We start from the raw sequence: 26091 nt of genomic DNA on the forward strand, positions 1-26091 counted from the left end.
AGAAAAATGTGAATCAGTAAAATGGATATTATGGAGGACAGCAGGTTTGAAATAAAAATAAGACATAGTGAAAAAAATGTCTAGGAATTATTTTGTGAAAATCATGGCTTGGCATAATACTTAGGTCCAGGTTATACAGTGTACTAAATAAAACTGAAATAAAAATGGTAGATATGTTAAGCTCTTAAGATGCACTTAAAAAAACTGTTACACAACCCAGGCAGATGAGTGCAAGAATTGCCACAGATGTTTGTGCAGAGAGTGCCTTGCACAAGGGAACCTGGCCTGTGGGATAAATGGGGGATGTATTCCACTCCATACTTCGAATGCCTGACAGTTATCATTATCTTCAACTTCCCAAGTAGGAGCCTAGGTTTGGTATGTTCAGGAACCTGTTCAAGGTTATATAGCTAAAAATGATAAGGCTAGATTGGCTAGAATCGGAAGCCAGATGTGTCAGGAGCTCATAATTTTCACAAAACACAGTAAGGGGAAATTTATACACATATATGCATGCATATATAATGTATTGTAAAGTAGCAGAGTAGGGGGAAATTACCTAACTAATTTGTTCACAAGGATGAACACAGACCGGGAAATGTGTGTCACTGCATATCAGGGAGTTATATACTAGTTTTATGATCAGGAAACATAAAGACAGGAATTTAGCGGAGATGTTCATATCAGGAAAGGAAAATCTAAGAAGAGAAACTGTCATTGGAAAATAGCATAGCAATCCTAGCCAAAAAAATTATAGAAGGTAGTGTATTAATAACTAGTACAAGATATGGATGAGAAGGAAGGGCTTTAATTAGGTGGATCCCTCTTAGGAGGAAGTCTAATTCTCCTAAAATCGCTCCAGTTGAGAGGGAGGACAGAGATAGTAATCATTCTGTTAAACTTGACTCATGGAGAAGGTGACTTGCATACATAATGGAGACTTTGGGAACAAAGGTTTAGAAGACTGTTAGCATAAAAGAAAGGAATGATGAGTAGGGTTGGGTAAATTAATTCCGCAGATTAAAACAGGCAGCCCTTCAGCATACAGGAAGCAAAGGGCAGTTACCCAGACACTCCAAAAAAATATAGCTGAGGAAGAAGGTGAAGAACTAAAGATGAAATTCTGACTCTATTGTTGCAAAAAAACCTATAACCAGAAAAAAGGAAAAGACACCTAAATAAAATGACTCAATTTTACAAATAGCAATTTGGTATTAGGTTCTTAGTTTTTTGAAAACATAGGGTAATAAAAGATGAATGTGAATGACCAAATCATGTAGTAAGGACTTGGAAATGAATGTGAGGTGTCTAAAGTCAAGAATGTGCTAAGATGCTCCAAATATAAAAGATCTAAAAATATTAGCTGTGTTGAGAAAAGAAAAAGAAAGGGATAAGCCCATAAACCGAGGGAGACTGCTGCTCTTTCTTTTTTCTATCTTCTCTATCAAGAAAAATTATCATTAAATTAGAATGAGTACAACAAACAATTCTGATATGGATTTGGGATTTACTCAGATTTACTTAGGGACCAAAGTAAATGAGAGTAATAGAAAAAGTTTCCAAATGATCCACTCCTGTCTACCATGTCTGTGACCTGTGAATACTTAGACAAGAAGGATAAGAATGTTCAACTTACAATGTATCTTAATTTTAATGATGTATCTTACATAGTCTCTTCTTATAACTTTGTTAGCAAGATTTAAAAAAACATTGGTCTTATGATAGTAACACTGAGTGGATTGCTGATGGTCGACCAATCTTTCTCCAAGCATATTCTGTCCTTTCTACTATCCAAACTCAAAATGCTATTGTGTGATTTAGCTAAGGAAGGGGAAAACACATTTTACAAATCTATGATAATACAAAGATGTGAAAGAGAGCTAATAGCTTATGTGGTAATCAAATAAATCTTCAAAAACGTTTTGTTATGCTGAAATAGTCACTCCAGATAACCTACTATGTAACAGGAAATAATGTAAAGACCTACATTTAAATTTCAAAAATATCATTTATACCAACGAAGGATAACTGAGTTTAACAGTGGTTCATTTGAAAAAGCTATGATATTTTTACACAATCTATAATCTTCAGCTACCTTAGGAAAACATCATATTTCACTGTTTCTTCTCATTTTACCAAAACATTTCTATTCTACAGACACATTAAATTAGCTTTTAAAAATCCTATATATAGTTTGAACCTCTTAGAATAAAAATATGTAGAATCTCTAGCTTAGGAAACAAGACAAAGAATTATGCAGTATAGGTAAGTGTGAGAACATCTTAGTTTCTTTCACAGAAATTATATCATGTAATTTCTATAGCACATGTAATGATGAAGGATTTCAGAAAGCTCACTTTAATATGTCTCCTGTCATAGTGAAAAATGCATAAATTAATTTCAAAGATTTGTAAATAATTTGGAACAGTTCTGGGTAAGGTAATATTATCTTTGATATAGAAAAATATATTCTGGAATTCATGCAAATTGATTAAAACTTTATAGCAACACATCATAGTAACAAGGTCTTCACAGAGGATCACACACACACAAAAGAAGACAAATTCCTCACCTGCCTAATACCCAACCGGTATGCAACGATCCGATCTACTGCATCAGGATTCATTTGAGTCCACTGTAGACTGTAGGAGTAAACACGGTGTCTGTTCTGCCACACAGGATTGTAGGTATCGTAATAGAATTCTGGAGCATAGGCCTTTCCTAAAAACAGAAAAAGTCCTTAAATTTAAATGACATGTTACAGTTAAACATACTTATTCTTTATGCCCTTTTATTACTTTCTACTTCGTGTTCCATAAGTAATTCTTGTATTTAAAAAGTCATGTGATTAAAATCTAATCAATTTCTGGAGAATTTGAGAAGAGATGTAAGAAGATTTCCTGGTTGGTTGTATAAGCAGTGTAAGAGGAAGAGAAGAATCAAGGATGACTGCAAGTTTTTTGGTCTAAGCAACCAGAAGAATGAAGTTTCCATCAACTGATATGTAAAGTTATGGGAGGATCAAATTTCGGGGGAGAAGATCAGGAAATTATTTTTGAACAGTTTGAATGATCTAAACGGAGCCATTAAGTGGGATACACTTGACTAGAATTCAGGAGAGGCCAGGGTTGGAGACATAATCTTGCTAGCCACAGGCATATAGATAAGAGTTTAAATTTAAGCCATGAGACTGATGAGATCACCAAGGGAGTGTGTGTGGATAAAGGCTAAGGTCTGACCACTGGGGCAATCCAAGGTTAAGAGATATGGGAGGAGATAACAAACCCCACAAAGGCCTGAGACAGAACAACCAGTGAACAGGAGGAAAATTTTAAATGTGGCATCCTAGAAATCAAAAGAAGTACATCAGTGAGATAGGGGTATGGGATTAAGAGACACAAACTACTATATAAAATAAGCAACAAGGATATACTGTACAGCACAGGGAAATATACCATCATTTTATACTAACTTTAAATGGAATATAATCTATAAAAATATTGAATTATTATGCTGTACACCTGACGCTAATATAGTATTGTAAATCAACTATACTTCCAGAAAAAATAAATAAATAATTAAAAAAGAAGTATGTCAACAAGTAAATGATCAACTCTGTCAAAAAAAAAATCAGTGAAGATGACAATTTGTGTTTATATTATCCATGTCTTTGGTCACTAAACTGAAATTAACCAAACAAAAACTTAACAACACAAGAACTTTGGTCAATAACAAAAAAGGGTTTTATTTAGATTTTAAGGATATGTGAGGTATACATAGTATATGTAACATACATAAACCATCTCAGTTTTTGTCTTTTAATTGCCAAATAGAAAAATACACAGACCATGGGAATTATATGTCCAACTTCTTAAAAAATTAATTAATTAATTTATTTATTTTTGGCTGCATTGGGTCTTCATGGTTGCGTGCGGGCTTTCTCTAGTTGAGGTGAGCAGGGGCTACTATTCGTGGTGGTGTGCGGGCTTCTCATTGTGGTGGCCTCACTTGTTGCCGATCATAGGCTCTAGGTGTGCAGGCTTCAGTAGTTGTGGTGCGTTGGCTCAGTAATTGTGGCACACGGGCTTAGTTGCTCCCAAGCATGTGGGATCTTCCTGGACCAGGAAATTGATCCTGTGTCCCCTGCACTGGCAGGCAGATTCTTAACAACTGTGCCACCAGGAAAGTATCCCAACTTTTTGATATTCTGAAATATAGATTTTTTTCACACCATCTACTTTTTACCAATAATACATTTATTTATTAAATCAGTATTTAGTTAGAGCCTATTGAATGCCAAGTAGTGTTCTAGGCAATGAACGAGGAGGTATGGCCTCTGTCTTCCTGGAAATTGCTTACATTTTCTCCAACTTTTCAAATAGCTTTGCAATTTTTACTGGATTATGATTTAATAAGTTGTACATTATTCAACAGATTTTTTTTGAAATTAGATTAAATATTAAATGTCCTCCTGGGGTTTTCCTCCTGGGTTCCTGTATGCAGGAATATATCTTACCTGGTTCTTTTTTTCTCCATCATTAGTCATCTATCATCTAGGGATTGCAGAAGAGTTGATTCATAAGAATTTATAACATATAGTTAAAGTATGAATGTTGAACACTAAGAATGAAAGTGATGGTCTCTATTACCCTGGTGAGGTTCACCAGGAAAAAAACGTCAGATGAACTGAATTTAATTTTTGACAAATTTACTAGTAAAATTAAATACATTGAATTACATATCTGAATTTTAGTAACATTTGGAAAAGTCTCCTATATCAACACTGTGTGCATTAAAAAATGTTCTATGAATATTCATTCAGTTTTATTGAAAATGGATTATCAACTCTATATAAACAATCTTGCATAGAAGGAGGTCTCTGGAAAAGAGCCATCACATTCATTTTATTTCTTCTATATGTTGTATGATATTTTTATTATTACTAACTAAATGATAGCACAAATTCATGTTCACAACACTTAGCAAAATCTAGATGAGAGGAACACAATATACTGAATGAAGGAATCAATATCCAAAACATCACTGACAACCTGTATTTGAGACCAAATTTCCCAAACTGTTATTGAGGAGGTACATTTAGTAGTAGCCTAAATAAAGAGACAGGGGTTTTGATTAAAAATAAGCACCCAAGGGGCTTCCCTGGTGGGGCAGTGGTTGAGAGTCCGCCTGCCGATGCAGGGGACACGGGTTTGTGCCCCGGTCCGGGAGGATCCCACATGCCGCGGAGCGGCTGGGCCCATGAGCCATGGCCGCTGAGCCTGCGCGTCCGGAGCCTGTGCTCCGCAACGGGAGAGGCCACAACAGTGAGAGGCCTGCGTACCGCGAAAAAAAAAAAAAGCATCCAAAACCTATAAATGAAGTAATGAGCTTTTTAAGTGAGAAATGTCAACTTAGAGTGTTTTCATTAGACATTAGTGTCTAGATTGAATTGAGGAGATAAAGAGTCTCAATGGTTGGTTTTTCATTTTGCTTATTGTTTTTATTTTTATTTTTTTGAGGGGCACAGGGAGAAGAGGGGCTTGCTTTTGTTTTTTAGCCAAGAGGGAAATACAAGGGGTATTAGATTTAGTTCTAAGTATCACGTTTTTCATAAAAGGAATGATACATCCAAATAGAAATGAGAAGAGAATAAAGTCTATTTAGCATGGAAAAGGGAAAAAAAATCTCTCAAAAACTGGCAAATGACATTTTCTGAGAGTTGAAACTCCATCACAGGCTAAATTTTAACAGATCTATGAAATAAGATGAATGCCAGTGAGTGGGTATTAAAGGATACATATTTTGACTTAGAAATGTTCTAGCAATCCTCTCTGAATACGGATGATTTTCCCTTCACTAGAGGTATTTAGTCAATACCTAACTGCCATTTAGCAGGGTCGATATGGGTGAGTGACTGTCCACAAAATGGCCATCAAGGTAAGGCACAATCTCAAATCTCTAGGGTGCTATGAAACATTTGCCTACTGTTTCTTGTATTATTTCAATTGTTTTAAGCACACTTATTTATAAATTCCATTTAATGTTTCTATTATCTGTATTCTAATCCTGCTTTTTGTTGACTGCCAGAAGGGTAAACTAGCTGCATGTCGTAAATGCAAATTGTCATAATACTAGAACTGATTGTTTATCTAAATAAATACTTTACAGGTTATTGAAGCAGTTTGACACTGAAGTTAAAAAAAAAATTCTCATGACATTGTGAAAACATGAATTTGTCTATCAAAATCTATTTTCAGGGTTGTGAAAAATTAAGCTACAATTTAACCCTCATTTGAATATTCTAAATAGATCCAATTTTACTATAAAATTCTATCTTCAACTTTATTTTTAATTAGAGATTGTTACGAAGGCTTTTCAATGTATTTTTGAAAATACTTAAGTTTATTTGCATTGACATTCCGCATTACATATGAGTGACATCATATGTAATATTTTTTCATGAAATATTAGATTGGAAAAGGAAATAGAGATGACCAGTTCCAGTGTCTCATATGACAGATAAATTTTGGGACAGAATAGATATGGTGATGATATATGGATGTTGATATAGTTTTAATTTAGTTGAATAATTGTTACCACCTTAGAATTAAAGATGAGAAAAGCTTTTTTAGTTGGTGCATAAATCATATTAATTAGCAACAAATAATTACTGATAAGAAGTGATTTTGTGTAGTTATAGTTAAATATAAATATGCTTGCTACGTCTCAGAGCATACTTTGTACTAAACCTCTTTTGGATAAACTTGATAAAGGAAAAATGCTTTCTGACTTTGAGAAATCTATCTTAAAAGTAAAAAAAAAAAAAACCCACAAATTTGTTCTCTGATTTCAGAGCCAATCATATTTAATATTTATATACTTGTTTTGTAAGAAGCACATAGTATACATAGTAATACTAAGGAAATGCCCTTATAATAATCTTAGGCTGTAACAATGAAACATGACATCTGCTGGTTCAACGGGGAAATAATTCATAATTTTTCTTCTTTTTTATCCTTCAGGCATTTTTTTTGTCCTTCTAGCAAGCACACCAAAATTATTTTTCATTCTCTTTTATAGTCTACTTTTATTTTTATGCAACATTGTTCGAGTTTAAATCATTTAAAACTAACTGAGCTAGAACTATATTCATTATCTAAATTAGCAGATAACTTTTAGATATGTATGATTACCTACAGATTTTGGATTTTAAAATATTCTTAAAATATATATAGAGAAAAATTTAATTGTTCAAATTTTAAAAAATTTATATAAAAGTACATTTATTCTATTTTGCAAATAGCTTCTCAAAAGTGAGTAAATTGAGTTTTCAAAATATTATTTTATGCATAAACCTCAAAGTAAAAGATATATTAAGAATATATGACATGTCACTTTCCTAGTCTAAAAATGTTAGATTAAAGTATAACAAAAATCCGGGCTTCCCTGGTGGCGCAGTGGTTGAGAGTCTGCCTGCCGATGCAGGGGACGCGGGTTCGTGCCCCCGTCTGGGAAGATCCCACATGCCGCAGAGTGGCTAGGCCTGTGAGCCATGGCTGCTGAGCCTGCGCGTCCGGAGCCTGTGCTCCGCAACGGGAGAGGCCACAGCAGTGAGAGACCTGCGTACCGCAAAAAAAAAAACAACAAAAAAAAAGTATAACAAAAATCTTTCTTACATGCATTCCTAAGCTTGCAAGCAGAAAGGGAATTGTTTCTTAGGGGTCAAAAAACAAAGAATTGAAAATCAGACACTGAACAGGAGCTTAGGGAGAAAAGGAGTGTTGCTGGTGTTTGTATCCTTGGGAGCTGGAATTTTAAGGCAATAGGAGATGAGGTTAATGGGTCAATTAAGATGAGATGTTAGAAATGAGGTACCACATAACAGCAAGATCAGTAAAAACAGCAATCTCAGTACTGTATAAATGACTCAGTAAACTTTTCTCTATATTGCGTTTCGCTTGCCTACATTCTAGTGACTCAGCTTGCCAGTGACAGAAAGTTCCTAAAACTCTAGTTTTATCCTCACACATTTTGACTCCTTAAACTGAAATGCTTTCCTGGTGTAATTTCTACCTGCTTATCAATTCTTACCTTTTGGTACCCAAATCACAACTATCCTTCCTTTAATTACTCTTTCTTCAATGATAAATATTTATACTACCATACTTAACATTTAATTAGGAAAACACATTGTAATACTACACCAATATATAAGTACTCCTGAAAATATTTTCTGTATGATCATTTTTATTTTTCTGATTAGAGGCCCTTTCCCAGATTTAGACATAATGTAATTGGGGCCAATAGAGTGGACTGAACAATGTAAAGCAACCACCGCCTTGTTGTTTTAGAATAATATTGATGTTTCAATTTTCACACACATACATTTTTTTAAAAAAATCAGAATTGTGGTATAATAGATAATATCTCTAAATAAAGCCAGTTTTAATTTAATTATAGACATTAAATAAACTTACTGCTCCTGACCAAGAACAACCTTCCCTAGGCATGCCTATGTTTTTAACATTAATCCATCAATATGATATTTAGGATGATTTTTGCAAAGAAAAAATAAAATGGGATAATTACTGTAAAACTGATATAGCATTTACATGTTTTTATTTCTGATTGTAGTTTAAAATATTATTTTGAGAGCTTTGATAAGGATATGTTAACATAAATATTGATATGCCAGGGAAGAAAAAGTTAAGAAACTCTGTAACTTGCTCCCTTTCTCCTCAAGGATATCTAAGGTAATTGTGACTCTACCAGACCACCTTCTAAACCAGGCTTCAGCAAACTTTTTGTGTAAAGGGTCAGATAGTAAGTATTCTAAGGCTTTAAATTGTGATCATAAGATATCTGTCACAACTATTCAACTATGATATTATAGATACTACTAATTCATGTAGTTCAAGATGATATAATTTGAGAGGTAATATAATACAAATTCAAAATTCTTCTACTTATCCAATGAGTTGACATGTTAATAATATTCCAAATTTTATGATTTTCAGAATTGGCCAGGTCTCTCCAATTGTACGTACTCACAGCTGAAAATCTATATCTTTCATAAGTATTCAAACAACCCAAGGAATTAAAAAAAGTGCCCCAAATGAAAAGACTTAGAAGTTCAATATTCTCACATGTAGTAGCTACATGTTGACAAAGACTTTAATAAATTTTAAGAGAATTTAGTTTATCTCTCACAGACATTTGATTAAAACAACCAATTATAGTTTGCAGATGTATACAAGCAATACTTTAAAAAAATTCTCTAGAGCAAATTGAAATAGATTTACTATATCATTAGTGTATTCACCCCCCAAAATGGTCAACTACTATATCATAGCCTTTTGGTATTCAATGTGTTATTCTCTGATATATCAACATCATTAAACAAAAAAAAAAAATGTAAATAAAAATATTTAGAGATTTAATGAAGTATTTAAAACATCACAAATTTTAAAACCTTTAAAAGAAAATGTTGACTAAAATGAAGCACTCATTTCTCATGCTTAAATTATTCTATATAAGACCCTGTTTAATGACAAATTAAAAATAGGATTCAGAATTATTCATAAAATCCTTATTATTACATCTTGCATCATTTTGATACAGTGGTGGCTGTTAATATGCTGTACTAACTCCATGCACTGCCCAAATTATAATATTTGCCCCCGTTCTATGGTTATGTTAAATTATCTTTTATTTAATAGATTATAAACACTTTGATGGCAGATACCTCATTTTTTATATACTGTCCCCTCAGTTGAGGATATGAAGAAAACCATTTGAATTCAAAAAATATCTCTACTAAAATTTTTCATGTAAATGGTCATTTGCATCTGTATTTTTTGGGGTGGAGTGAGGAGTAATTCAGGTACTTACTGCTTACAGAGTTGTCATCACATTAACTAAAATTTTGTTGATTGGGAAAAGATTTTTAAACTTGTTAATATTATTAATGAAAATATCTCCCCAGAACAGAGCACTCAAATATGTATAACCAATTTCAGTAGGACCTTGAAAGACTATTTCATCATTTTCCAGTTGTAATGTAGAAAGGAGTATTTTAGCCCAATTCCTTTCAATTTATTTTTAGCGTCTTTTTTAGGATAAATAAGATGATGTTGTCAGTTTTGTTGCAGTGAATGCCTTTACACAAATTTCCTTTAAAGTTTTATTTAAATAAACACAATTTGCTGGAATAATCAATAGATCAATAAAGTATATTACTGGAATAACAAAAACTGATGTAGAGCAAAATGGAATAATGTGTTTGTATATTACTTAGAAGTTGACAAATCTCAGTTATTCTTGCTTGATCCACATAGGTGCGAAGTTGATTAGTTATTATTAACATAACCTTATAAAATGCATTCAGAGAAAATGCCATATAGCAAGATTCTCATGAAACATCTTCATAAAGTTCATACTATTTATTAAAATGTGTTAGCATGAAGTGTAAGAGTTATTAAATAATTAAAATTACATAGATACCAATGCTTTTTTCCTAATTAACAAAAAAACATTAAAAGAAGATACTTAAGACTTGTGTGCAAAACTAACTTAGTCTTTTCACAGTTTGCTTCAATAAGTTCACTTGAATATAATATCCTATCATATAATTCAATTTTCCTTTACAGATACTTCCTAAATGATTAGATATTTAGAGTAAATATGTTTATAGAAATACCTACTCAGAAAATTATTTAACTATAATGAGTTCAAATTGTCTAAATTAAAATATCGTTTTTACCTCATTTCTTGAAACGTGGAATGAGCACAAGATCCAATTTTATACACTCTCCTAAAATCATCTTCATATATTAATAATTTAGCCTTTTCCTTAATCTCTAGGAAGGCAGAGGCCATTAAAATAAGACCAAAGAATATGGTCTCCAGGCGTATTTGCTAGGAAGTAGAAACTGAAAATGATGGTCAGGTGCAAAGACTGTATAACTTACCAAGAATCCTGCCCTTGGTTATTAGGAAACAAATCACTCAGACTGCAATAAGTAGGCAATCAGGTAGGATTTTCAGAAGTAATATGGCTTGGTAATTCTTGTAAGAAAAGGGTTCATTTTAACAAATCACTAAATGCTCAAGCCACATATATCCATCTCAGTTGGGCTAATGTGATATGTTTCCCACTGTAAAAATTCTCCCCCAATTTAAGATACTTCTCAGAAGGGTGCATGAGTTTTTTTGAGTAGGGATCTACCATATAAAGTCAAGATTCTTTATTTAATAGAATAAAGAATTAATGAATATAGTATAGTCAGCAAATAATGATAGATTCATTTGTTCCTGGTAAGGTTAGGCTTTTTGGCTCTCAAAAATAATAATTGTTTTATGAAGTAGTTAGGTTAAAAAGATATCTCTGGAGATCCCAATGGATAAAAACATAAAATTTATTCTATTTAAATTATTTAACATAGTCTATATAAAATACCTATGATAGCAATGGGGAAATAATAAGTATTTAATAAACATTAATCTTACACTGTACCCTCTCCCATAAAGAAAAAATATATATATAAAATAAAATTCTCTAGGAAGAGTTCCATAGTTTGGTTCCACTGTTACTGTTTAAAAGCACAGGAACTTGAAGCAATTTAAAAACTAAACTAGACAAATTTAAATGAGTTCCTATTTTATTTTTTTAAAACTTCAATGAAGCACTATTTCAACACAATTGAGTCACCTCTGACCCCTTTATGGCATCAGCCTAGAACAAAATATTTATACCAAGTATTTACTGGCTTACGCACCAAATATATATGGTTGCCTTGGGTAATATAAAATAAATGAATGAACTTACCAGATAACATTTTAACTTAAATGAATAACCCTTTTACTCTAAAACCCTGAATGTACTTTGCCAAAAATGATGTTAAATATGAATAATATGAGGTGTTTTTTTTCCAAAATAGGCTTAGATTAGGATATGGTCCAAAAAATTTAAAAGATGATTTGGATTTGATGAAACAATTAGCTTTCACATTAGGCATGTAAATAGGAAACTGCTAAGGGTTTAGAGAAAGTTTAGATAAAAATTATAAATCCATTGATATTTTACTTGGAAATATCTAAGTCAGTGTTATGTATATTAAAAACCACATGTTCTAAAGAAAAATAATCTGGAGAGCTCCTCTAGGAATAAAGATGTTTGACTTGAGAGAAAGAAGAAAACACAGCTCTTAAATTCTGTACTTCAATTATCCCCTTGTACAAAATAGAGTTGGCCCAAGGGCCTTTGCTCACTACTATTCTGTCAAGTATTTGAGACACCTACCAGAATTGTATGTCTAGGATTGCTGTTAAAAGTTATTCTATTATAATTTACCACTACAACCATGGACTCATGAAGCAAGAAAAATCTTGAGAGATGAAAACTGTATCTCAAATTTATATAGGAATTTACAGTTAAAAAGTACTTCCACAAATATTAACTTCTTTTAGTCCTCACAGAAGTTGGAAGGGCAAAAATGCAGAGAGATATTACTTGGCTTGAACTGCAAATCTGGAAAGGTAATATGAATATCATAATTAATGAAATAATGCAGACTACTGTCCTTGTCTGGTCTGCAGATCATCCCTCAAAAAGATCCAAATGAATATTTTGTGAGAAGGAAGAGAGGTTACACTATTTACCTAAATATGCAAAGGAAGTTGGCTTTCAGACTGAGAGGGTCTGATCATCCCTACCTTCCTCAATGTATTTTATTTCAGGAATGTTAGGATAAAATGAAATTATTAGAAATCTCTCTTTTCAGAAATATTGCAGCAAATACTCCCAAGGCAGAAGAATACAAAACTATTTTGCTTCATTTTATATTTTAGAAAAACATTTCATTAATACATGGTACAGGTCAATTGTCAGTGGGTGAGGCAAGCACACACCAAACTTTCCTGTCATTGGTGAGGGAAGACAAGGTTGGAGTAGCTATCTGGAGTATCACATTTGGCTATGTCACAATCATGGCTCTAGGCTGATTTTGTGATGCTCTTTTGCTATCCTTTCAAGAGTTATGCCATTTCTTTCATATATCACAACTATGCTTGTTAATGAGCCAACTCTATAATATGTATGTATGTGCTGGCATGGGAAGCACAGACAATTGAGGTTGCAGAAGAAATTCTATAGATCATTAAATTTCACAAAACAGAAGCAGATTCAGAAACAGAAAATGATTAGATATACATGGTGTCCAGTTCCTGAGCTAAGCACAAATCTATTTTGTAGCAAGTGTACTGTTTTATAAAAATAGTGAGTACATCCCTGTTCTCTGACCATTTCCCCTCGCCTGTCCTATACATCCCATGCCTAAGAAATGCGGCTAGAAAATCAAATCACTGAAGTAACTAGCAACCATTTATTCATAAACTCAATTGCTAATTCTTATATGGCCCAGAAATGCTATATGCATTCCCCTCAAATATACATGGATACTTATGAGTCAAGATATGGAATAACCAAAATCTCTGCTTATTTACTAGGGCCCACATTTTTATAAGACTTCAAAACTTTTCCTTTCCTTTTTCTAGGAATCCTCAAAAGACATCTCACATATAATTCAAAAGCCAGTCACTTTAGGCTTTCCTGCCCTTTCTTTCTTATTCCAGCTTCCATCAAAGGGACAGTCAGAGAAATTCTCCCTTGAGGTTGTGTACAGTGTGGGGAAATTTTATGTAAATCTGAATTATGTAACAGAAACAGTATATGAAAAACATACCAGTGTTCAAATTTGAAATAGAATATGCCCAAACAAGGGAAAAACCCCACAGACAATGCAATATTAGAGTTTCCATTTATTTTTGTTCAGTTTGGATTTTTCTTTTCATATAGCATGTGTATGTCTGTAGATATACAACTTCTCATAAAATTCTCATGAAATGCTTTCCTCTGGGGTCTTCCTCTTTGTAAGCCTGCTTGCAGTGTTTTACCTGTACACAGAAAATATTCTAATTGTGACATTAGGAGAAAGCTTAATCTAGGGAATAAAACAGTTCCTTTTGGCTTAAAGAAGAATTGATGCTTGATCTCTCCTAGACAAAAATAAGATTATTAAAGGCACTTATGTGGTTAATTTTTGTTATTTTCCCAGCACCATGCTAACCACTTGCATACATTGTGTTTCTTAATATTCACAATCCCCTGCAGGATGAGAATATTCTTACCATTTTCCTTTTGTGAAAGATGAAAGTGAAGATTAGCGATCTTAAACAAATTGCCCTATAGTAAGCAACTGTGGAGTAACAAAGCTGCATTCTGAATCCACATCAGAAGCCCTTTTTATTCTAACACCCAGCGTCTTTGGATAGGGTTGCTCTCTACCACGTGTGACTGGCTAAAGGGGTGAAAAGGGCTGAAATCCAGGCTCTGTTTCTGTTGCAACCACTTGTGCCCTGGTATGGGAGTTACAACTGCTTGAAGAAAGGGGCACCTTTTTCCTAATTCGCACACAAAGACTGTATAGGCTGGTGGATTTCCTGATAAGGTGCTACTCCCAGTAATCTAACAAGGATCCCTACTTCCCTACTCTGCCCATTGTGAGTATGGAAACTTAAACTACAATTTACCCTTGGGACTCAACCAGATTTGCCATATTATATTGTTATCTGAAAGTATTATCAAGTCAGGAATTTATAAAGATAAGGATTGACTAAATCTCTAGAATGAGAACTACATGTACTTGTTAAGCATTTAACTCAGAAATAATGAATATATAATAAGCTGCAAATAATTCAGTCTTTCCTAAAGCTTTACATTCCCTAAAAACTGAAAAGTTCCAAAGTGTCTAAAAGCCTTGGTTTCCTTTGAAGGACCTCTGGTTGGGGGGTGTGCACGGAGGGGGAATGGCTGGATGAACTGACCCAGCAGCGCTCAGGCCGAGAGGACTGACTGTTCAATGGTGTACTTAGGAAGCACATTAACTTCCTGGCAAGCACCGCTGCCACACATGTGGGTGGTCCACTGCTGAATATGAATGTGTGGAATATCATTGAGGCAGGGAGTAAGAGGTGTTCAAGTGAGTTGGAGAGGAGCCCAGAAGGTATGCTGTTTATCTTCTAGGAACATTTATTTTCCCCAAAACATATAACTTGAATTAATAAAATGGATTTAGATGTGAATAAAGGAAACCAGTCATTGAAACTGAATAACTGTGACTCTCTAAGAATAACCAAAAGATCTGTGGATATGACTCCTAGAGCAAGAAAAAGATTAAAGCACAAATAACTGTTCTTATAGTATTGCTAAGAAGCACTGGTCTGGATCTGATTGCAAAGCAAGTATCTGTCTGCAGTTAGATGCTGAGGCTACTAGCAACTGTCATTTTGATCAGTGCTTTAGAAATAGACAAAGTTTATTAGAATGATGTAAGAAAGTGATTTCTTAAGTAATGCTTACATAAGTAATGCAAAATTATAAAACTTTGGTTGTATCCTCTGGTCTGAAATTCAAAAAGAATTTATAAAAAGAAAACCTCTATCAACTTTCTCAACTTACTGCTATGTCACAAAATATCCCTTGAGAAAAGACAACAGGTTGTATCAGGTTGTGGGCAATTATCTGTGGAATGTCTCATCTGACCATCTTAAGTCTGGTTTCTGGCATGTCTTTGGAACAAGTTTTGCACTGTTCTCATCCATTAATCATCCCTTCAGGGTGATGGACAAAGGCCAAGTGCTTAAATAGACACTTGGAGGTTTGGGATACGGCTTTGATTCCACTGAACTAAAAAGTCCTTTGATTCTTTCACAGATTGATTTTATTACCACCCAATATCTACTGAAAAAATCCAACTGTACTAAGTGCTAAACAGACTCTTAAGAATAGAAATACTAAACATATAATATTCACATACATATGTGTGGACTTCTACATTTGGGTTTCTTTGCTTTATTCTTTTCTGATGTCAGAGAATATTATAAAAATTCTTTTCTCTCAGGAGAAACTGTGATTTCGAACCATTTCTTATCCTCTAAAAACTGGATCTAATGCTTGCCCAAAATAATATAAGGAAGCTGTGAGCAATAGTTTTGGAATACTGTGTCCTACCCTGTTATGCTGATATCTCTGTCTTCCCTTTATTCTACCCAGCAGTGATGGTCTTGCTTACAAAATGGTAATTCTCCAAAACCTGATTCATATCCTTCTGATTTCACTTGTATACGTGACCTTTGTTACCAATATATTGGGTCATTCAATATTCTTAATGTAACAGTCACTATCTCTTAAAGTAAGATATACAGTTGGGCAAAGTGGTTATCTTGGGGAGGGGAGCTACTGTGAAGATAACCAGTTTACTGTCTCCTCCTAAAGGAAAGTAATTTAGAGGTTAGGGGAGGAAAAAGGAACAAACGATTCTCGAGGAACAACCAAATGTTTAAAAAATTAACACAATATGGATTAGAAAAAGTAAATACATGACAATAGTAAATCGAACAATACCATTCATATTATGAAACACCTCCTATTCCCAACCCTATCTTATTTGGCAAATATCATCCACTCTTCAATAATACTTGAGGTATAATTTACATACAATAAAATGCACACATTTTAAGTGCAGATTTCACTGAGTCTAGAAAAATATATATTACTATGTAATCACCAATCAAGATATAGGAGATTTCTATCACTGCAGAAAGTTACCTGCTACTCCTTTGTAATCAATCAACTCCACCTTCAGCCCCAGCCAAAGAATATAATTTCTATTACTAAAGATTAGCTTTGCGTGTTCAGGAAATTCATATAAATGGAATCATAAAGTATGCACTTTCTGTGGCTAGTTGTGTTTATTCAATATAATTGTTTTTGAAATCCATCCATTCATGTATTGTATCAGTAGTTCTCTCCACTTCTATGACTGAGTAAAATTCCACTGCATGAGTAGATTAGATCACAAGTTGTTTATTCAGCCACCTGTTGATGAATATTTGGGTTGTTTCTAGTCAGACACTATTACAAATAAAGTTGCTATTAAAGTTTGTGTATAAATCTCTGTATAGACATACATTTTCATTTCTGTTGAATAATCATCTAGGAGTGGAATTGCTGGATCATTTGGTAAGTAAATATTTAAGTTTTTGAGAGACTTACAAGCCATTTTCAAAACAGAAATCCCATTCTACACTCCCAGCAAGAATGTGTGATAATTTCAGTGACTATATATCCTCACCTACATTTGCTGTTGTCAGCCTTTTTAACTTTTGTCATGATAATGTGTGTGTAGTTCTAACTCGTTGTGTTTTAAATTTCATTTCTCTGATAACAAAGGACGGCTACCAGTTTTAATATAAATACTGGTCAATTGTATGCTATTTTGTGCAATGTATATTCAAGTCTCTTACCAATTTTATTTGGACCATTTGTCTTATTATTGAATTTTAAGAATTATATACTCTGGATACAAACACTTTGTCACAAACATGTATTTCAAATTCTTTTTCCAGCCTGTGGCTTGCTTTTTCCTTTTTCCCTTTTTTTTTTTTTTTGTTTCTTTAGACCAATAATTTAAAAAAAAAAATTTTTACTGGAGTGTAGTTGATTTACAATGTTGTATTAGTTTCAGGTGTACAGCAAAGTGAATCAGTGATACACATACATATATCCACTCTGTTTAAGATTTTTTTCCCACATAGGTCATTAGAGTATTGAGTTCCCTATGCTATACAGTAGTACATATATACAGTAGAATATTACTCAGCCATACAAAAGGACAAAATAATGCTATTTGCAGCAACATGGATAGACCTAGAGATCGTCATACTGAGTGAAGTAAGTCAGATAGAGAAAGACAAATGTCATATGATATTGCTTACATGTGGAAGCTTTTTCCTTTTTTAATGAGGTCTTTTGAGGAGCAGGAAGACTGCAGTTTTAATTATGCTTGTATTATTATTATTTGTATTAGTTTTAAATGACTGGTGATTTTTGGGGTTTACTTTCTATTCCAAATTTGCCTAGATTTTCTCCTGAGTTTTCTCCTAGAATTTTACAATTTTAGTTTTTTCTATTTACATCTACAATCAATTTTAAATTAATCTTGTGGTTAATGTGAGGTATTATTTAAGGTTTATTTTTTTAATATGAATATCCAGTTGTTCTAGCACAATTTATTCAGAAGACTATCATTTCTTAATGGATTATGCTGGTGACTTTGAAAAACTCATTTGACCATATGGGTATCATCTCTGTGACCTTAGAGGTCTATTCCTGGATCTTTTATCCTGTTTCAATGAACCATGTGTTTATATTTATACAAAAACCACACTATCTTGATTACTGTGACTTTACAGTAAGACTTGGAACAGGGTAGTGTGAGTCCTCCAACTTTGTTCTTTTTCCCCTTGCACATAGGTCTAGCTATTGTTAAGCCTTAGCTTTCCAAATAAAATCTAGAGTCAGATCTTCAATTTCTATAGAAACAAAACCAAAAACAACCATGCTGGGTATTTTGTTGGGATTGCAGTGAATCTGTAGATCAATTCGGAGACAATAAGTATGAAACCAATATTGATTCTTCCAAAATACGAACTTGGTATATTTCTCTATTTATTTTGGTTCATATCCCTCAGCAATTTTTTAATGTTTTTCAGTGTACGTCTTGTGCATATTTTATTAAATTTAGTTACACTTTGATCTGGAAATGGTATTTTTTACCCTTCAGTTTCAAATTTTTGTAGCTATTATACAGAAATATGATTGATTTTACATACTAATTTCATACCCTATGCTCTTGCTAAATTATCTTAATTCAAGTATATTTTCTCATATATACTTTAGCATTGTCTTCAAAAACAACGACATAATCTGTGACTAGAAATAATTTTGTTTCTTTCTTTCTGATATTTATGCATGTTATTTACTTTCCTTGTGTTATTGTAGTGGTAAGGACCTGCAGTACAATATTTGTGACTAATGAGAGTGGGTATTTTTGCTTTGCTCCCAATTTTAGAAGGAAAATGTTTGATCAGCACATTATCTTGGTGAGTATTCCATGTGCACATGTAACAATATGTAGTTTACAACTTTGGGTATGATAATCTACAAATATCAATTAATTTAGTTTGCTTGTAGTATGGTTCAGACCTTCTAAAACATTAGTGATTTTCTGGGTACATATTCTATAAATTATTCATAGATGGATGTTAAAACCTTTAGTGTAATTATGAGTAGATTATTCCTCCTGGCACTTCTTTATGAATTTTGAAGCTCTATTATTAGGTGCACACATATTTATATCTGTATAACCTTCCCTGTAAATTCCTCTTTTACTATTATTAAACGTCCCTCTTTAACTCTTACAATTTTGTCTTGAAGTCTATTTTGTCTAGCAATAATATAGTCATGTCAGCTTTCTTATGTGCTCTTTGCATGTTATGTATTGCTCCATCCTGTCCTTTCAGCTTCTTTGTGTCTTTGTATTTAACATGTGTTTCTTGTAGATTGCAGTGTCTATCTTGTAGATAGCTTGCTTTTTGTTGTTTTTCTAAAAATCCAGTCCAGGGCTTCCCTGGTGGTGCAGTGGTTGAGAGTCTGCCTGCCAATGCAGGGGACACAGGTTCGTGCCCCGGTCCAGGAAGAACCCACATGCAGCAGAGCGGCTAGGCCCATGAACCATGGCCGCTGAGCCTGCGCGTCCGGAGCCTGTGCTCAGCAACGGGAGAGGCCACAACAGTGAGAGGCCCACGTACTGCAAAAAAAAAAAAAAAAAAAAAAATCCAGTCCAATGATTTCTGACAACTGAAGTGTTAAGTTCATTTACATTTCATGTCATTATTAATATAATTGGGTTAAAGTCTATCATCTTGCTCATTGTTTTCATTGTCCCTTCAGTGTTTTTGTTGTTGTTGTTCACTTGTTATCTTTTCCTCTGATATTTCGAGTAAATTCGAATGTATTTTAGTTTCTTCAATGCACCACTTTTTTTTTTGATATTTATTTAAGCATCTTTATTGGAGTATACTTGCTTTACAGTGGTGTGTTAGTTTCTGCTTTATAACAAAGTGAATCAGCTATACAAATATAGATATCCCCAGATCTCTTCCCTCTTGTGTCTTCCTCTCTCCCACCCTCCATATCCCACCCCTCTAGGCAGTCACAAAGCACTGAGCTGATCTCCCTGTGCTATGTGGCTGCTTCCCACTAGCTATCTATTTTACATTTGGTAGTATATATAAGTCCATGCCACTCTCTCACTTTGTCCCAGCTTACCCTTCCCGCTCCCCATGTCCTCAAGTCCATTCTCTAGTAGGTCTGTGTCATTATACCCAACCTGCCCCTAGGTTCTTCATAACCAGTTTTTTTTTTTTTAGATTCCATATACATGTGTTAGGATACGGTATTTGTTTTTCTCTTTCTGACTTACTTCACTGTGTATGACAGACTCTAGGTCCATCCACCTCACTACAAATAACTCAATTTTGTTTCTTTTTATGGCTGAGTAATATTCCATTGTATATATGTGCCACATCTTCTTTATCCATTCATCTGTCAATGGACACTTAGGTTGTTTCCATGTCCTGGTGATTGTAAATAGTGCTGCCATCATCCAAAAATCCACAAACAATAAATGCTGGAGAGGGTGTGGAGAAGAGGGAATCCTCTTGCACTGTTGGTGGGAATGTAAATTGATACAGCCACTATGGAGAACAGTATGGGGGTTCCTTAAAAAACTAAAAATAGAACTACCATACGACCCAGCAATCCCACTACTGGGCATATACCCTGAGAAAACCATAATTCAAAAAGAGACATGTACCACAATGTTCATTGCAGCAATGCACCACTTTTTAAAAAAACTTTTTAGAAGTTTCTGTATGGCCAAAACTATGCAACTTTAACTTACTCTATTTAGAGTCAATATTGTATCACTTAATATATCACACTTCACATTTCATGCTTCTCTGAGGTCCCTATTTGCTTCTCAGTTCCTACTTCACAAATGTTATAAATTTAGAAAAATACAACTCAAATTAATCCCATCATTTGTGTTATTGCTGTAACATTTTGGTTCATGATATGTTATAAACCCTAACATATAATGTTATTATTTTTGCTTCAAACCAAGGATTGAGAGACTTTTCCTCAAAGGGCTAGATGTAAATATTGGGTTGGCCCAAAAGTTCGTTTGGGTTTTTCAGTAACATCTTATGGAAAAATCTGAATGAACTTTTGGGTCAACCCAATATTTTAGGTTTATGAGCCATATGGTTGCTGTTACAACTACTCACCTCTCCTGTTGTAGCATGAATGGAGCCATAAACAATACATAAGCAAGTGAAGAAAGCTATGTTGCAATTAACCTTTATCTATAAAAACTGTTGGCTGGTCCCCAAGCTGTAATTTGCTGACCATTGTTTGTACAGCTGTTTATTAGGGAAATTATAAAAAAATTTATCTTTACCCACCTATTTACTGGATCTGATCATCTTCATTCCATTTTTTCCCCATATTTATTGAGGTATAATTGGTATACAAAAAAAGTGAATATAATTAATATAATACAATTTGGTAAATTTAGACATACGTATACCTCCTGTTACTATCACCACAATCTAGGTAATAAATATATCCATCACCTCCAAAAGTTTCTTTGTGTTCATGTGTGGGTGTGTAGGTGTGTATGTTAAGAGCCCAGAAATAAACTCACTCATATATGGTCAACTGATCTTCTTCAAAGGTACCGAGAATATACAACGGAGAAAGGATAGTCTCTTTAAAAAATGATGTTGAAAAAACTAGATATCCACATTTAAGACAATGAAATTCGACACGTGTCTTTTACCATACACAAAATTTAACTCATAATGGGTTAAAGATTTGAATATAAGAGCTGAAAACAAAACTCACAGAAGAAAACATAGGAGAAAAGATTCTTTATTTCTTTATGTAGATCCTGGTTTCCACTGATAACTTTTCCCTTTAATATGAAGAATATGTTTTGGCATATTTTGTAGTACAGTTTTACTGACTACTAATTCTCCAGCTTTCATTTTCCAGAAAAATATATTTGTTTGACCCTATTTTAAAGCACATTTTCACTGGAAATAAAATTATTAACTGACAGTATTTTAAAGATGCTTAAAGATTTAAAGATGTGTCATTGTCTTCTAGCTCACATTGCTTCTAATGAGAAGGTAACTGTCATGCATATCATCACAATATCATTTTTATTCTGGCTGCTTTGAAAACTTTCTGTCTTTGGTTTTCTGCAATTGGATTATGATGTGCCTAGGTGTGGTTTTATTTGTATTTTTTCTTGGTTTGTGTTCCATTTTATGATTGGATCTGTGGGTTTGAAAAACTTTTTTTTCTTTTTTGGTCTCATTCTCATTCTTTTCTAGAACGTCTGGAAATTCAATTGCAATTATTTTAGGCCATTTTTCATTATCCTCCAGGTCCTTAGGTCTATTTTCTTTAGTCTTCAATCTTTTTTCTATCTAGCAGATTGTTTCAGCTCTTTCAATTTGTCTTCAATTTCACTGACCCTTCTACCTTTTCCAATATGTTGTTCATTCCATTGAGGTAATTTTTTCATTCCAGTTATTATACCATTTTAGTTATAGTATTTGCATTTGGTTATTTTTTAAAGGATTTTTTCCCGCTGCTGAAATTCTTATGCATTTGCTCAAAAATGCATTTATCTTTAAATCTTTGAACATATTTTCCTTTAATACTTTGAAATTATTATAATAGCTAGGCTGTGTTATATCCAACATCTGGGCCATCTCAGGGTTAGTTTTTAAAAGACCACTGTTATTCTCTCTTTTTTTTAGTTTATTTTTTAAATTTATATTATTTATTTTTGCCTGCATTAGGTATTTTTTGTTGCACATGGGCTTTCTCTAGTTGCAGCGAGCAGGGGCTACTCTTCGTTGCAGTGCATGGGCTTCTCATTTCGGTGGCTTCTCTTTTTGTGGAACATGGGCTCTAGGCTTATGGGCTTCAGTAGTTGTGGCACACGAGCTCAGTAATCGTGGCTCTCGGGCTCTAGAGCGCAGGCTCAGTAGTTGTGGTGCATGGGCTTAGCTGCTCTGCGGCACGTGGGATCTTCCCAGACCAGGGCTTGAACCCATGTCCCCTGCATTGGCAGGAGGATTCTTAACCACTGCACCACCAGGGAAGTCCCATGATCACTGTTATTCTTGACTAAGGGTAACACTTTCCTATTTTCCTTGCATGTCAGGTAATTTTTATTATTTATTGAGCATTATTAGTAATTATCACTACATTATTACATTGTAATGTATAATACATATTATATAATATATTATAGATAACTGGACTATGCTCTCTTCCTCTAAAGAGTGTCGATGTTTATTCTAGTAGGTAATTCAGCTACCTGCTCATCACCTCAAATTTTTGTATTCTGCCTTTTTACATTTTATCACGGTGAGATGTATGGAGAACATAGAGACTTGCTCTAACAAATTGGTGGAACTCTACTTCCAAATTCTACCTCCCCATGAATCTTATCAGGGCTTGGTGTTAGCCTTTGTTTGGGAGTATCTAGAATAAGTCTTTATTTTCAAGCAAGGCCCTGACTCCTAAGGCTTAATCATTCTGATATCTCAGCAGGATGTTCGGAATTTTAAGAAGGTATATCCTACTTTGCTAAGCTGAAAATTCTAGCTTTCTCCATCACTGCTTGAACTCTACTGTCACTTTTCTGCTCTGAACCTGATATAGAAGAGTGCGCTAAGCCTCAACAGTTTCACCTTATCTATGCATCCCAAGTCTTCAGGTAAGGACTAGGATGGAATCAACACAAACTCCTATAAGCCTTCCTCTAATCAGCCCTTTCTGTTCCATCTCTAAAATATTGTATAAATTAGATTCAATATTAAAGTAAATATTTTGGTAAAATTTTTGCTAAGTGATAGTATTAACTTCCTTAATTAATATTTACATTTTTATTTCTACTTTTTTAGGTTCAGCATGGACTCATCTACATTTTATCTAGCTTAATTATCCAAAAATTCCTTTAGAACCACTAATAAAAGAGTTACTGAGGTGTGTCAAAAAGAGCTTGAATTTACAGTCAGAAGATACACATTTTACTTTTGGTTTCCTTAGCCTCTATTAGCTTATCTTTCATACAAGGGTGATATTGCTTCTTTTACACACATAGCAGAATTGTTTGAATGAAAAGAATACAAGTGGAATCACTTCGTACACCATAGAATACATCAAGAGTTGTTAGGACATATAATGCATTTTCTGCTCTATAGTTTTAACATAACTGTAATTCATAACGCTGGCTGAAACACTGGGATCCATTAGTCTACCTGTTATCATCATAAGTAAAATTCTAATAAATTTAACAGAATTTTGGCTCTGAAAAATATTTGACATTGAAATTTTTTGCCGGGAATTTTTTTTTTTTTTTTTGCGGTACGCAGGCCTCTCACTGTTGTGGCCTCTCACATTGCGGAGCACAGGCTCCGGAAGCGCAGGCTCAGCGGCCATGGCTCACGGGCCTAGCCGCTCCGCGGCATGTGGGATCTTCCCAGACTGGGGCATGAACCCGTGTCCCCTGCATCGGCAGGCGGACTCCCAACCACCGTGCCACCAGGGAAGCCCTATCACAGGGAATTTTAATTAGATATTTTTCAATTAGTTCATTTGCTCTTACTTCTGATAGTTCTAATGATTTTTCTACAGTGTTATGCTGTTCATGTTTAGACATTCATAACAAACAAGTATCCAGCTGAATAGCACAAACGTATGCATTACCAGAGAATAAAATACATTTTCTGTCTGGTTACTACATAACTCAATCTGACTTTAGAAAACAAGAATAAAACATTGTGATTTGGAGTCAAATTTGACTTGGTTGTTATTTCATCCTTTTCATTCTTTAGAACTAAGTAATGCTAGAGTAATCCAACAGCCTGTCTTAGGCATATCACAGTTCTCAGTCATCCTCAATTTCTTTACATTCACTGAGTGATAGCATGTGCTCCCTTTCATAAAAATGTCTCACTCTTGCTTTATTTGTTCTCTAGGATCTGTCTAATTTTGGTTATGTGTCTGATCTGCTGGTGCTGAATATGGAGAAAAGAGTAGTTCCAAAATGTCAATCTGAATGTTGTAATATATCAAAAGAAAAGTAGAGGATGCACAATCCCAGTACAAATACTTCCAAATTAGAGGTGAAAGCAACAGTCACAGGCAAATTTTTGTTTGTAAAACCCTATTTGCCATGTTTATTGAAAGGGATTAAACTATGAGGAATTTCTTTAACTATTGCCATAGATAAAACAGTTTCATATGTAGGTTGTATTTAAAAGTACTCCTAGCAGCAGGTGATGTTGATACATGTGGCAGACTGAACCTAAGGTGACTCCAATGATTTCTACCTCTGTTATTAATGTCTTTGTGTATAATTCTCTCCCATGGAGGGTGGGAAAAAACTGTGATGAGATGTTCCTTCAGTAATTAGGTTATGTTATATAAGATTCCATCTTAACAGACTAGAGCTAAGAGATTCTTCCTCATGGCTTGATGAATTAAGCAGCCACGTTGGAAAAGCACATGTGACAAGGAATTACAGGTGATCTCTAGGACCTGCAGAAATATTCTAAGACATGAGAGTGGCCTTCAGCCCAAAACCAGCAAAATGCTAGGGCCCTCTATCATGCAACCATAAGGACATTAAATCTTTCACTAACCTTACATGATCCAGGATAAGCTCCTTCTCTCAAAATCCTTAACTTAATCATGTATTGCCACATAAAGTGATATTCACAGGGTTTGGGGATTAGGACATGGATTTACCTTCTTGGGGGATACTATTCAGCCCACTACATATTTTCAACTTGAACTACTCTTTCACCCTCATTCTTTTCCCATTAAAAAATAATTTTCAGTAAGATTACTTCCATTTAATCATTCACTCTTGGCCATCCTCTATCTATTCCATTATCCCAGATTTACTGGTTTTCTTTTCTGGATCAAGCTGTGTGCTAGGATCTAACCTAGCATGTTATTCACTTGTATCTGTAATGTAATGAATGTGCCTAGATGTTTTGAAGTCTTTAAAAACATTTTTTCCAAATGTTAATTTGGAA

The 26091-nt window shown here is 34.0% G+C and overlaps 1 protein-coding gene across 2 annotated transcripts in view; it reads right to left on the reverse strand.

Moving 5' to 3' along the window:
• Positions 1–26091, reverse strand: part of MDGA2 (MAM domain containing glycosylphosphatidylinositol anchor 2) — an 851876-nt gene that overhangs the window by 86339 nt on the left and 739446 nt on the right. For both annotated transcript variants that reach the window (XM_032624718.1, XM_032624719.1), the window contains one exon: positions 2573–2721. In XM_032624718.1, the coding sequence (XP_032480609.1) occupies positions 2573–2721 (149 nt within the window). The remainder of the gene's footprint in view (positions 1–2572; positions 2722–26091) is intronic.

Source organism: Phocoena sinus, chromosome 2 (assembly GCF_008692025.1).
Source record: "Phocoena sinus isolate mPhoSin1 chromosome 2, mPhoSin1.pri, whole genome shotgun sequence".
Lineage (NCBI taxonomy): Eukaryota > Metazoa > Chordata > Mammalia > Artiodactyla > Phocoenidae > Phocoena > Phocoena sinus.